Genomic DNA, 12,818 nt, shown 5'->3' on the forward strand with positions numbered 1-12,818 from the left:
GGCATAGTGAGAAAAAAATATTTAAGAAATAAGTTGAGAACAGGCTAGCTGAGTAAATAAATTCAAATAAAACAAACTGCAAAAAGAGAATTTTTGCTTTTGTTGCATGTCAGGAAGGGTAGCAGGAGGAAACGGTGGTTAAACAGAGCCATGAAGCACAAGGACTGGAAACAAGTACAGTCCTAGGTTGGCCTGACCACAGCATGCACTATGAGCTCCACAGTACATAATCCAGGACCCTATTCATTTGGCTTCAACTTCCTCCTATAAAGAAGGGGGGGAAATTAAAACATGCTTCTCTATAATTTCCACACAACAGTCATAGTTATGTCTGTAGAAATAAAAAAAACAATGTAACTGGCATTAACTATAAATGGGTTAGAAGGCATTTTAATGGGGGGATGAAAATGTTCTAAACCTGTACCTCAATAAAGTTATTTTAAAAAATCTATCTCATTCTTCCTTATGGCAGCTCTTCAGATACTCTCTACTATCCTCCAAGAAATAAAAAGCCCAAATGCCTCCACAGAATATAATTTTTCAATTTATTATAGTCTAGTATGTTCAATGTCTTTTTAAAAATGTGGAATCCAAAACTAAATAGATTATTTCCTGTGTGTTCGATTTGTGCAGAATTAATGGGCTTACAGCTTGGCTGGACTGATATATTTTACTTTGGTAAAATAATATTCTGATAAAAATATTCTGATAAATGGAAAAACTCTGTGGTGAATACTCTAGTAAAATAATACTCTAGTAGCTTAAGATGTTAAACAATCATATCGCACTGTTTTATTATTTTGAATATGAACTTAAATAAAATCTCTAGACTTTTTTGGCCCCCAACAATCAACTGCCATGGAAATTTACTCCTACTCATATATATAGTGTTTTTTTTGTTTTTTTGTTTTTTTTTTTGAGACGGAGTCTCGCTCTGTCGCCCAGGCTGGAGTGCAGTGGCCGGATCTCAGCTCACTGCAAGCTCCGCCTCCCGGGTTCACGCCATTCTCCTGCCTCAGCCTCCCGAGTAGTTGGGACTACAGGTGCCCGCCACCGCGACCGGCTAGTTTTTCTGTATTTTTTAGTAGAGACGGGGTTTCACCGTGTTAGCCAGGATGGTCTCGATCTCCTGACCTCGTGATCCGCCCGTCTCGGCCTCCCAAAGTGCTGGGATTACAGGCTTGAGCCACCGCGCCCGGCTTATATACAGTGTTTTTTAGTTTTTTTTACTTAAAAATTAACATTAACGAAAATTTGAGAAAAGAAAGAGAATAGAACCCATAGCTGATAATATGGTATATTTATTTCCAGCAAATTTTGATTGCATGATATAGTCATATTGAGAAAAAATAATTTCCCATTTCTATGGCCATCTTTCCCAGATCCAAGAAATACTCTATTTAATATTCTGTATGACACCATCCCAGATCCAAGAAATACTCTATTTAATATTCTGTATGATAGAATCTAATACATCACTCCGTTTGTCTCCTTACAACTGTTACCACTGGATTTTTTTATTTGGTTACTTCTTGTTTATTTCACCTTATTAGAATATACAGACCCCAGACATACAGGCTCTGCTGACCTTCATTCCCTTGGGACCTCACCTAGTTCCACAGTTTAAATTATTTCTATCTTTTTGCTGACAATTCTTAAAATTGTATCTCCAGCCCAGACCTCTTTCCTGAATTCTAGACTCATATGTATAATGCAAACAGACATATACACACACAAACTTCCCTTACGTATTCACTGCACACACATATGTCTGTTTATTCCACATGTCCAAAATCAAATTCTGGACTCTATTACCCCAACAATCTTCCTCAGTCAGAAACTTACCCATCTTAATTGATGGCCATCCCAAGGCAGTCATTTTGATTCCTCTTTTTCTCTTACAGTCCACACCCATTAATTCCATCAGCATATTTTATTGTTTTTGTCTTAAAAATACATCCAGAATCTGACCAACTTCTCACCATCCCCACTGCTGCCATCCTGGTCAAGCCTTCACCAACTCTCACCTGCATTATTGCAGTAGCCTCCAAGCAAGTCTCCCTGCCTCTATCATTACCTCATCCCCCATTATAATCTATTCTCGTATCTCTGAGTGATCTCTTTAAACATAAGGCACGTCACTTCAAAACCCTGCAATGGTTTTGTTTCCCTTAAGAGTAAAACCCAAAATTCTTTCTATGGCCCTTTGTTCCCTCTCTGACCTTCTCTCGCTACTTTCTCTTTTGGTTAAAAAACGGTGTCTTACTGAAGAACATTTAGAAAATACAGAGACTTGAGTGAGAGTCTCTGTATTTTCTAAATGTTCTTCAGTAAGACACCGTTTTTTAATTAATGAAAAGTTTTAAATGACAAAACTATGAAAGAGTAATCTAATCTGCCATTTTATCCACATGCTTCCACTATTAGAACACGATTGTATAACAAGTCTGAGAAGAAAAACTAAGTAAATTTATGGCGCCCTGAATGCCTACGTACCTAATGAAGACCTTGATACAGACAAATCTTCTCAAAAAATCAAACGGTATGATGAAATAGCACAATTTCTGGGTTTGGGATTGAAATATATTTCTTACATCTTTTATTACTAATTGTGATAGCTTGACTAAGTCACTATTCTCTGATTCAGTTTTCTTCTGTGTAAAGATGAAGTGATCTGTAAAACTAATAAACCTGGTGTTCTACAACAGGAACACCTCTACATAGCTACCCAAAATACACCTAAAAAGACCGACTTATTTCTAAGAATGCTATTGAACATTCTAGATTAATCTGCATATACAAAAGAATGACAGAAAATAAACCAAAATATCAAAAATATTTGGAGCCTGGTTGCGGATTGAATTTTATACAATTTCCAAAGACACTATCTGAGAGGCTGTCGTGTGTAGCCTACCAAGAAAAAAACAGAGGGGTGGGGTGGCTCACTCTCTAGGAACCACAAACTTAAGGTTCCTAAAAAGAACAGATTTTAAATATTCAGACTGTGTACGTATCATGACCCAGGGTTGGGGGCAGATGGCTCCAGATGACCTGGGGTGGCGGGGGGGAAAGGACAGGTGGGGGAGATCTTCTATCAGGATCTCCTGGGGAACTGCTCCAGGCTGAAACAAATCACCAGTTAGGACGAATCGCCTTCGATGTGAAAGTTGGGAAACTAGACTGTAGTTTCGCCTTATCCTTAGCGGGTCGGTTCTAACAATTTTGTAACCCAACCTGAACCACTCACCGGGTCAACTGGGCCGCAAGCCCTTATGAGTTGGAGACAAGTGGCCCAGACCCAACACAGTCAGACAAATCGCTGGGTGGCCATCTGCTCCTGAGACCGTTGCTAGAGAAACAAGACGAGATCCAGGTTCACCACATCAGGGTTTTCCGGGAGCCAGCCAAGGCGCTCCGGGGCGTGGTTACGTGAGCCACGCACGGAGGGGGCGGGCCAGAAATAACCGGACCGCGGCGCACCCGAGGGCGCATGCGTCGTGTGCAGCGCGGTCTCAGGGAAGGTGGGGCTATGGCAGCTGCTAGGGACCCTCCGGAAGTATCGCTGCGAGAAGCCACCCAGCGAAAATTGCGGAGGTTTTCCGAGCTGAGAGGTACCAGAGAAGGCATCCGAGTTCTCCTGGGCAATGCAGAGGGAGGGTGCTTTTGCGTGCCAGGAAGTTTGTTGGACTGTCACTTCCCGTCTGCTTCTCATCTGCAGGCCTATGACGCCCCCCAGGAGTAGCTAGCTAATAATCCTTTTGAGTTTTTATTTATTGTTTTCACTGTCCCTTCTTGACATGCTTGTTGCTTATTCTTAGTAGTATAGATATTAAAATGAGGGCGGAGGAAAAAGAAGAAAGAAAATCTGGTGAAGTTATGCATTGATTAGCTCATTAATAAAAGTTACTTTAAATAAATCTAAAAGATATATTTTGACCTTTATGAGTAGATCCCAACCCCCTAATGTAAACTTCACTGTTTACATTACATTCATCTACTTCTGTAATGTAAACGTTTGTTGAGGGAGTAACAGAGCATGGAGGAATTATAGATTAAAAATTAAAAGGAAGAAATTTGTTATCAAAAAATTGGCTATGCCACTTAATCCCCGTACAACTGGCTAATAAAAGTGGTTACTGATGCAGTGATTGCTTAAAAAATACTGGGACTAATACTTGGATAACAGTAAAATATTCAGGACTATTAGATTCTAGCTGACAGGTTCTGTTTGTTAACTAATTAAAACGCTAAATCATTTTGTTTACCAATAAAGAGATTCCAACTGTCTACTAAAAGTGCAGACTGTCTTTTAAAGATGTCATCAGAGAGTTGGGACTTTCTGTTATCCAGAATTTTATGTTCTAACAGCCTATGTAAGTTTGCATGGTTTATCTTAAAGTAATAGAAAATAAAGTACCCACATTTATAAACAGCAACATTGATGGAATGGATCTTTGAGTTGTCTTTTTTTTTTTTTTTTTTTGAGACCGAGTCTCACTCTGTCCCCCAGGCTGGAGTGCAGTGGCTCTATCTCGGCTCACTGCAAGCTCCACCTCCCGAGTTCATGCCATTCTCCTGCCTCAGCCTCCCAAGTAGCTGGGACTACAGGCGCCCGCCACCACGCCCGGCTAATTTTTTTTATTTTTAGTAGAGATGGGGTTTCACCGTGTTAGCCGGGATGGTCTCCATCGCCTGACCTCGTGATCTGCCCGCCTCGGCCTCCCGAAGTGCTGGGATTACAGGCGTGAGCCACCGCTCCCGGCCTGGGTTGTGTCTGTCTCAGTCACCTAACACTAAGTGTCCCTGATACGTAAGAATTGATTTGCAACGCTGGAGATTTGTTTGTCTCCTCTTCTTATTGAAGAATTGAGGCAATAGTCTTTGGCAAGTTAAAAGTCGCTCTCTTAATCAAGAAACATTGTATCGTTCAGCATTTATAATTAAATTGGATTGTAGACCATAAAAGGAGGGAGTGATCTAAAAGAAAAAAAAGGAACTTGTGAACAGTCCTCATTGTAACTATTTTGAATCATACTAATGCACCACTGATTATTCCCTAACTCTCAAAAGCCAAAGATACATTTTGGAAGATGATAACAGATGTTACCTTCTTTTTCTTCTAAGTAGGCAAACCTGTGGCAACTAGAAAATTCTGATAATTTTTGTTGGCATTTGCTTGCCTTTTCCAAATAGGCAAACTGGTAGCACCTGGAGAATTCTGGGACATAGTTGCAATAACAGCGGCTGATGAAAAACAGGAACTTGCTTACAACCACCAGCTGTCAGAAAAGCTGAAAAGAAAGGAGTTACCCCTCGGAGTTCAGTATCACGTTTTTGTAGATCCTGCTGGAGCCAAAATTGGTATGTGCTTTATGGTCAGATTTATAACATAGGTCCTAAGCGGAATAATCATTGAAGAAAAGCTTTTCTGTGACTTAAAGTGTATAAGCTGCATATCTCTACCCACAGCTTTATAAACTTTAAAATTTGAACGTAAATTCACTTTTTTTAGAAAGATAAAAGGAATAGCAACTGTTCTTACCCATTATGACTTACCTTGAAAAACTTCCAGAATGTTACTTAAAAGATAATTTTATCAGTTTTTATGAAATTTACACTACTCAGATAGGAATACTCCTTTGGACCTTATCAGTAGAGCTCTTAAGGTCCTCTCCACTCCAAAGTTCCTCCAGCAGTTTACATGAAGAAAGCAAAATAGTAGGAAAAAATACTCTTGGCCTTTTGAGGACATAATGCAAAAGAACAATGTCACATGGCTTAAATATCATAATACACATATTTGAAAACCCTAGTTTAGGTCCACTTTGCCCTTTGACCTTCCATTGCAAATAGAAATAAATGCTGTTTTTCTGAAGGCTATTTTCTATGTGATACTTAAAGTTGAAGCCCCTTGATACCAGAGATAGGATATCTGTAAATGACATTAGCATTATTCTAATTAGCCAATGTTATTTTAATCCTTACAACTATGAGGTCAGTACTCTTATTATTTCTTTTTTTTTTTTTTTTGAAATGGAGTCTTGCTCTGTTGCCCAGACTGGAGTGCAGTGGCAATCTTGGCTCACTGCAAGCACCGCCTCATGGGTTCATGCCAGTCTCCTGCCTCAGCCTCCCAAGTAGCTGGGACTACAGGCGCCTGCCACCACGACCGGCTAATTTTTTGTTTGTTTGTTTGTTTTAGTAGAGACGACGGGGTTTCACCATGTTAACCAGAATGGTCTCGATCCCCTAACCTCAACATCCACCCGCCTCGGCCTCCCAAAGGGAGGCCTGTAAAAAATTACAGGCGTGATATTATTTCCGCAGATGAGAATCTGAGGTACTGAGAGTTAGATAACTGGCCCAAGATAACTAGTGTGGTAGTTATATTTAATGTTTTTTTTTGGAATTCAAGTTCTAAAAATCTTTTTTTCGAAAGGAACTCTAACTTGTGGTGTTGATTGTGTCATTTGGGAGAATTATTTAAATGGGCTTTGTGATTTGTAACTCTGTATGAATGCTTATGTTTATCAGTCTTCTAATGTTATAGATTGTGTAATTTATTATTTCTTCTTTCTTATAATTACTATTTTGGGGAGAATATTACCTCATCATTTATTACTGAGGGTTGTTGTCTGGGTTTCATTGCTAATTTATTGATTGGTTATTTGCTATGAGACGTTTTTAATTTTGTTCTATTGCCAATACCTTTGGTGTCCATCTATTTAATTATTCCTGAAAGGCAAATCCTCAAGGTTTTATAACACCTAAATTTACCATCATGACAAAGTTTTAGTAGGTTTCTATTAAATAAATATTGCTTTTTTAACTTTGTTTTTAAGGAAATGGAGGATCAACACTTTGTGCCCTTCAACATTTGGAAAAGCTATATGGAGATAAATGGAATTCTTTTATCATCCTATTGATTCACTCTGGTAATGTTATACTTTACTAATTTACATTTTCTTTTTAGTCTTCCACCTTTAATACTTTAGAGACTTTTTTCTGTCTTGCAAACGCTTTCCTTTTTTAAAAAAAAATCTTTGAAGTTATTCTGCTTTGAAAACAAATATTTCATGATGTTCATTTTTTTTTTTTAGGTTGTAAGTAGTATAGTGGTTTTCACAAATTTTACTCATAAAATTGTAGATCACATATATCGTCAACCTTTTATGAATATTGTTTTCTTTTGGGTATGTATATAGAAAATTATTTTCCTAAGACAACTCATTCAAATATGAATAGTTCTCAGGAATGCTTTAGTGGGGATTTTTCTTTTACATTTAATTTACATTTTAAGTTCCAGGGTACATGTGCAGGTTTGTTGCATAGGTAAACGTGTACCATGGTTGTTTGCTGCACCTATCAACCCATCACCTAGGTATTAAGCCAGTATGCATTAGCTATTTTACCTAATGCTCTTTCTCCCTTAATGGGGATTCTTGCTTTGAGGGAAGGCTGGTTTAACACGGTCATTACTAGACTTTTGCCAGTACTTTTTATCTTGCATTTTTGTGTGATTATTGGTAGCCAGAGGCCACAATGCTTAAAAATAAAAGGAAAATGTGACAATATACGGAATGAACAAGTAAATATATAAGAGAGAAATCACACACATAAAATAAGACATTTTAAAACAGAAAAGTAGGAAGGACATAGCCTCACAATAAAGAATAGCTTTTTAAATTGAATACATTTAGTTGTGCGAAAATTTTGGTTACATGAAAACCTTTGTTGTTTTTCTCTGTATGTTAAGGGATTAATGAAAACTGTCATGAACCGACACCAGTCCAGGGACAGGTATTTTAGAATTGTTTGTCTACATGGCTTCCAAAGCACTTTCTCATTCTTATGATTTACATACAAAACAATAATTCTTTGTAAAGATGATGTCAAAGTAAAGCATCCAAGTTCTGGTTTGAAGACTAAAAATGTGTAAAAAAAATCTAATTTACAATTTTATTTAATAAAATAATTATTATTATCAGTTTAGTAAAAATTAAATTAGATACCAGGAAATGCATAGATTTTGTTTTTTTATTTTTGTTTTTTGGAAATAGATAATTCTTAGTACTAAACTTTACTATTGACTGGTCTTTGGAAAAAGAAAAAACAGAAAGTTATTAGCTCCCTTTTGTTGAACAATATACTGTGTGCTGCCAAGTGCTTTACATGTATTATTGATCTTCAGTAATAAATTAACCTTAGCTTACTATAACATTTTTACTTTATAAACTTCTTAATTTTTTTAACTTTTTGACTCTATTGTAATAACACTCAGCTTAAAACACAAACACTGTACAGCCGTACAAAAATATTTTCTTTATATCATTAGGGTTTATTCCGTTGTTTTTATTTTTACCTTTTAAACTTTTTAGTTAGAAATGATAACACAAAAATAGTGTAGGCTTAGGCCTACACTGGGTCAGGATCATCAGTATCACTGTCTTCTACCTCTGTAGCCCTACTAGAGTTCAGGAGCTGTCGTCTCCTATAACAATGCTGCCTTCTGAAATACCTGCTGAAGGACCTGCCAGAGGCCATTGTATTTTTAACTTTTTTTGGTATGTATCATATGAATTTATTCTAAAATAACAATGAAAAGTATAGTATAGTAAACACAAAAACCAGTAAAATAGTCATTTATTACCAAGTATTGTATACTATACATAATTGTATGTTCTATAGTTTAGTAAACTGGCAGCACACTAGGTTTGTTTATACCAGCATCACCACAAACACTTGAGTGGTGCATTATGCTAGGACTTTACAATGGCTCCAACATCACTAGATAATAGGAATTTTTCAGCTCCATTATAATCTTGTGGGACAACCTATATATATGCTGTCCATCTTTGAGCGAAATATTGTAAAGAAGCAAATGACTGTATTTTAGCATTAGTATATTAGTTTTCTATAATTTTATTTTCTGTGAAGTAGATTCTTAATTAGAAGTCTAAACATGGTTGAAATTTGTTGTTTAAAATGTAGATACAGTCTGGGCGCAGTAACTCACGCCTGTAATCCCAGCACTTTGGGAGGCCGAGGTGGGTGGATCACCTGAGGTCAGGAGTTTGAGACCAGCCTGGCCAACATGGTGAAACTTCGTCTCTACTAAAAAGACAAAAATTAGCCAGGCACAGTGGCAGGCGCCTGTAATCCCAGCTACTTGGGAGGCTGAGACAGGAGAATCACTTGAACCTGGGACACAGAGGTTGTGGTGAGCCAAGATCGCGCCACTGCTCTCCAGTCTGGGTGACAGAGTAAGACTTCATCTCAGAAAAAAAGAAAAAAAATGTAGATACAACATCATGTTTTGGGCCATGGTCCTTCTTGTTTGTTATACATGTAATTCAAAACATTTCACAGATTCTACAGTATACTTAAATTTTTTCCTGACCTATAGTTTTTAAAATTGTGTTATATCACATGGCAACAAGAGAATTTCTCTTTGAATTTTTAATCTGGATTTCATTATTCTTTCCTGATTTACAGTAACACATGGTATATATTAAATATCTTTAAATATATTTTGATTTGTAACTTACAGGTTATTAAACCCTGGGTTTTGAAAATTTTATAAACAATACTACATTTTTAAATGGTTATTTTGTTTTAATTTTATAGGTGGCTACAGTCAACGACTTCCAAATGCAAGTGCTCTGGGAAAAATTTTCACTGCTTTACCTCTTGGTAACCCCATTTATCAGATGCTAGAATTAAAACTAGCCATGTACATTGATTTCCCCTTACATATGAATCCTGGAATTTTGGTAACCTGTGCAGATGATATTGAACTTTATAGTATTGGAGAATTTGAGTTTATTAGGTTTGACAAACCTGGCTTTACCGCTTTAGCTCATCCTTCTACTTTGACGATAGGTACCACACATGGAGTATTTGTCTTAGATCCTTTTGATGATTTAAAACATAGAGACCTTGAATACAGATCTTGCCATCATTTCCTTCATAAGCCCAGCATAGAAAAGATGTATCAATTTAATGCTGTGTGTAGACCTGGAATTTTTTGTCAACAGGACTTTGCTGGGGGTGACATCGCCGATCTTAAAGTAGACTCTGACTATGTCTACACAGATAGCCTATTTTATATGGATCATAAATCAGCAAAAATGTTACTTGCTTTTTATGAAAAAATAGGCACACTGAACTGTGAAATAGATGCCTATGGTGACTTTCTACAGGCTTTAGGACCTGGAGCAACTGTGGAGTACACCAGAAACACATCAAATGTCATTAAAGAAGGGTCAGAGTTGGTAGAAATGAGGCAGAGAATATTTCATCTTCTTAAAGGAACATCACTAAATGTTGTTGTTCTTAATAACTCCAAATTTTATCACATTGGAACAACCGAAGAATATTTGTTTTACTTTACCTCAGATAACAGTTTAAAGTCAGAGCTCGGCTTACAGTCCATAACTTTTAGTATCTTTCCAGATATACCAGAATGCTCTTGCAAAACATCCTGTATCATTCAAAGCATACTGGATTCAAGATGTTCTGTAGCACCTGGCTCAGTTGTGGAGTATTCTAGATTGGGGCCTGATGTTTCAGTTGGGGAAAACTGCATTATTAGTGGTTCTTATATCCTAACAAAAGCTGCCCTCCCTGCACATTCTTTTGTGTGTTCCTTAAGTTTAAAGATGAATAGATGCTTAAAGTATTCAACTATGGCATTTGGAGTGCAAGACAACTTGAAAAAGAGTGTGAAAACATTGTCAGATATAAAGTTACTTCAATTCTTTGGAGTCTGTTTCCTGTCATGCTTAGATGTTTGGAATCTTAAAGTTACAGAGGAACTGTTCTCTGGTAACAAGACATGTCTGAGTTTGTGGACTGCACGCATTTTCCCAGTTTGTTCTTCTTTGAGTGATTCAGTTACAACATCCCTAAAGATGTTAAATGCTGTTAAGAACAAGTCAGCATTCAGCCTGAATAGCTATAAGTTGTTGTCCATTGAAGAAATGCTTATCTACAAAGATGTAGAAGATATGATAACTTACAGGGAACAAATTTTTCTAGAAATCAGTTTAAAAAGCAATTTGATTTAGAGACATTTTAAATATTGTACACTTTGCCTTTTTGAGTAACATTCCCGAGATAGGTATTTTCTGTAGGCTGTTTCACTGAACTCAATTAATGAAAATTATGTTAATGTAATTCCTGTAGCATAATAATAATAGCACAAAAGTACATATAAATCATTTTTGAAGAAAAATATTTCAAGACTAAGTTGAGAAAATAGATATTTTTTGGATGTGTATCAGTATTTTAGTTTTTAATAATGATTGATTTGTGGAGCACTGTTTTTTCACATAGTTTTAAAGGTAATTTTCTAAGCATATCTTTAGAATTTTTCCATCTTTTTTGAGGCTTTTGATCCAGTGAAGTTCTAAGTATTCACTGGCACTTCTCTCCTCAACTGTAATTCTATTTTGAATAATAAAAATGGCATACTGTAGGATGTTCAGAGTAGTGTAGAAATACTGTAGAAATACTTTTTCAGAAACAAATCCATAGCTGAAACATTCACTGAGTGCCCAATATATTGTGATTATTTTAGTTGATAAATAACTAGATACAAAGACCTCTGAAATTGATGATAAAATTCATATCTCATTAATTTTATCAAAATGAAACTAAAAGTACATACGTATTATACACTTGAACATGTGTTTGTGTATCTTTAAATTTTTCCTTTATGTTCCATTCCATAGGAAAACACATACATATGCGCACAAAACTCAGTTATCTGTGGGGAAAGTGGTAGTAATAATTGAAATTCATCAATAATCATATAATTTCACTATAGACTTTACTTGTATTATCTCCTGTCAGTCCTTCTAACAAAACTGAAATTACCAAATGAACTGAATTGACTTTTCATCTTATTTTTTATCCACACACTGGTGATGCGGAGAAACGATAATTGGTCCAGATGCAGACATCAAGAAGCAGGCAGGAAAATGGAAAAACTTAGATAATACACAGATGATAAAGTTTCAAGAAAATAAAAATTGGCTGGAATCTCAAGTTATGTGTTTCTATATTGGTGTAAGCATATAAGTGAAAAGTCTTTGTACTACAGTGTAATAGAGAAAAGATTTGTCAGTGTGTGTTTTTTTTAATGAAATAACTAGTCTGTGCTACTTTATGTCAATGTAAAAATTGGTAAACTAGAAGTAAATTGTCCACAACCCTCAGTTATGATACTTGTGTTTGTGGTTTTTTTTTTTTTTCCCCAAAGTTTTTCCCAAGGATAAGATACAAATACATGGTAACTATTGTTTAAAAATGATTGATTTACTTGCAGATTTTTCAGAGGATGTTATATGTTTGTCATTCACTAAATGTTCAGAATTGTAGTTTTACCAAATCTGAAGTGCCATCAATTATAAGAATCACCATTATTTTATGTTCCATTAAGAAAAACACAATAAAACATGACACAATGCTTTGTTACTTGAAATTTTCATATTTATTGGAGATCTCTTTTAGTTGTTTTTAAATACAGATTTTTATTTAACCCTCTTGCATATACATATCAAATAACAAAAAAGTGAAATATTGAATGAATGTACATATATAATAACAAAAAAGTAAAATATTGAGATATCATCAAGAAATTTCTACAGCTTTACATTCAAACTCTTCAGCACTTTCAGAGCTATTGATATGCATACGTCCACCTAGTACCTTCTGTGCTTTCAGAGTTATTGGTAAGGCTGTATTTCCTGAGTGCTCTTACCACACTTATGTCTGGATTTATTTTTTACCTAACTGCAGACCCACACTCCTGC

At 36.0% G+C, this 12,818-nt stretch overlaps 2 protein-coding genes across 5 annotated transcripts in view; one reads left to right on the forward strand and one right to left on the reverse strand.

Annotated features, from left to right (window-relative positions):
• Nucleotides 1-3,438, reverse strand: part of LRRIQ3 (leucine rich repeats and IQ motif containing 3) — a 162,035-nt gene extending 158,597 nt beyond the window's left edge. For both annotated transcript variants that reach the window (XM_025398024.1, XM_025398020.1), the window contains exon 1: nucleotides 3,248-3,438. The gene's annotated coding sequence lies outside the window, so the exon portion shown is untranslated. The remainder of the gene's footprint in view (nucleotides 1-3,247) is intronic.
• Nucleotides 3,439-3,468: 30 nt separating this feature from the next.
• On the forward strand, nucleotides 3,469-12,487 carry FPGT (fucose-1-phosphate guanylyltransferase). 3 transcript variants are annotated; one of them, XM_025397634.1, is made up of 5 exons: nucleotides 3,491-3,611; nucleotides 5,194-5,361; nucleotides 6,843-6,935; nucleotides 9,628-9,693; nucleotides 10,456-12,313. In XM_025397634.1, the coding sequence occupies exons 1-5, from the start codon at nucleotides 3,491-3,493 to the stop codon at nucleotides 11,067-11,069; spliced, it is 1,062 nt and encodes a 353-aa protein (XP_025253419.1). In that variant the 3' UTR covers nucleotides 11,070-12,313. The 3 variants fall into 3 exon arrangements, with proteins under 3 accessions (XP_025253411.1, XP_025253419.1, XP_025253425.1); XM_025397626.1 differs by having other exon boundaries at nucleotides 3,469-3,611; nucleotides 9,628-12,487; XM_025397640.1 differs by lacking the exon at nucleotides 9,628-9,693 and having other exon boundaries at nucleotides 10,445-11,021.
• The last annotated feature ends 331 nt before the right edge of the window (nucleotides 12,488-12,818 follow it).

This window comes from Theropithecus gelada, chromosome 1 (assembly GCF_003255815.1).
Source record: "Theropithecus gelada isolate Dixy chromosome 1, Tgel_1.0, whole genome shotgun sequence".
Taxonomy (NCBI): domain Eukaryota; kingdom Metazoa; phylum Chordata; class Mammalia; order Primates; family Cercopithecidae; genus Theropithecus; species Theropithecus gelada.

Excerpts from the sequence above, each read along its gene's own strand:
- FPGT (XM_025397626.1), top strand. The coding sequence starts at position 3,491 with ATGCGTCGTGTGCAGCGCGGTCTCAGGGAAGGTGGGGCTATGGCAGCT. Across the intron at positions 3,612-5,193 it reads GAGGTTTTCCGAGCTGAGAG|GCAAACTGGTAGCACCTGGA; the intron begins GTACCAGAGAAG and ends TTTTCCAAATAG. Across the intron at positions 6,936-9,627 it reads CATCCTATTGATTCACTCTG|GTGGCTACAGTCAACGACTT; the intron begins GTAATGTTATAC and ends TTAATTTTATAG.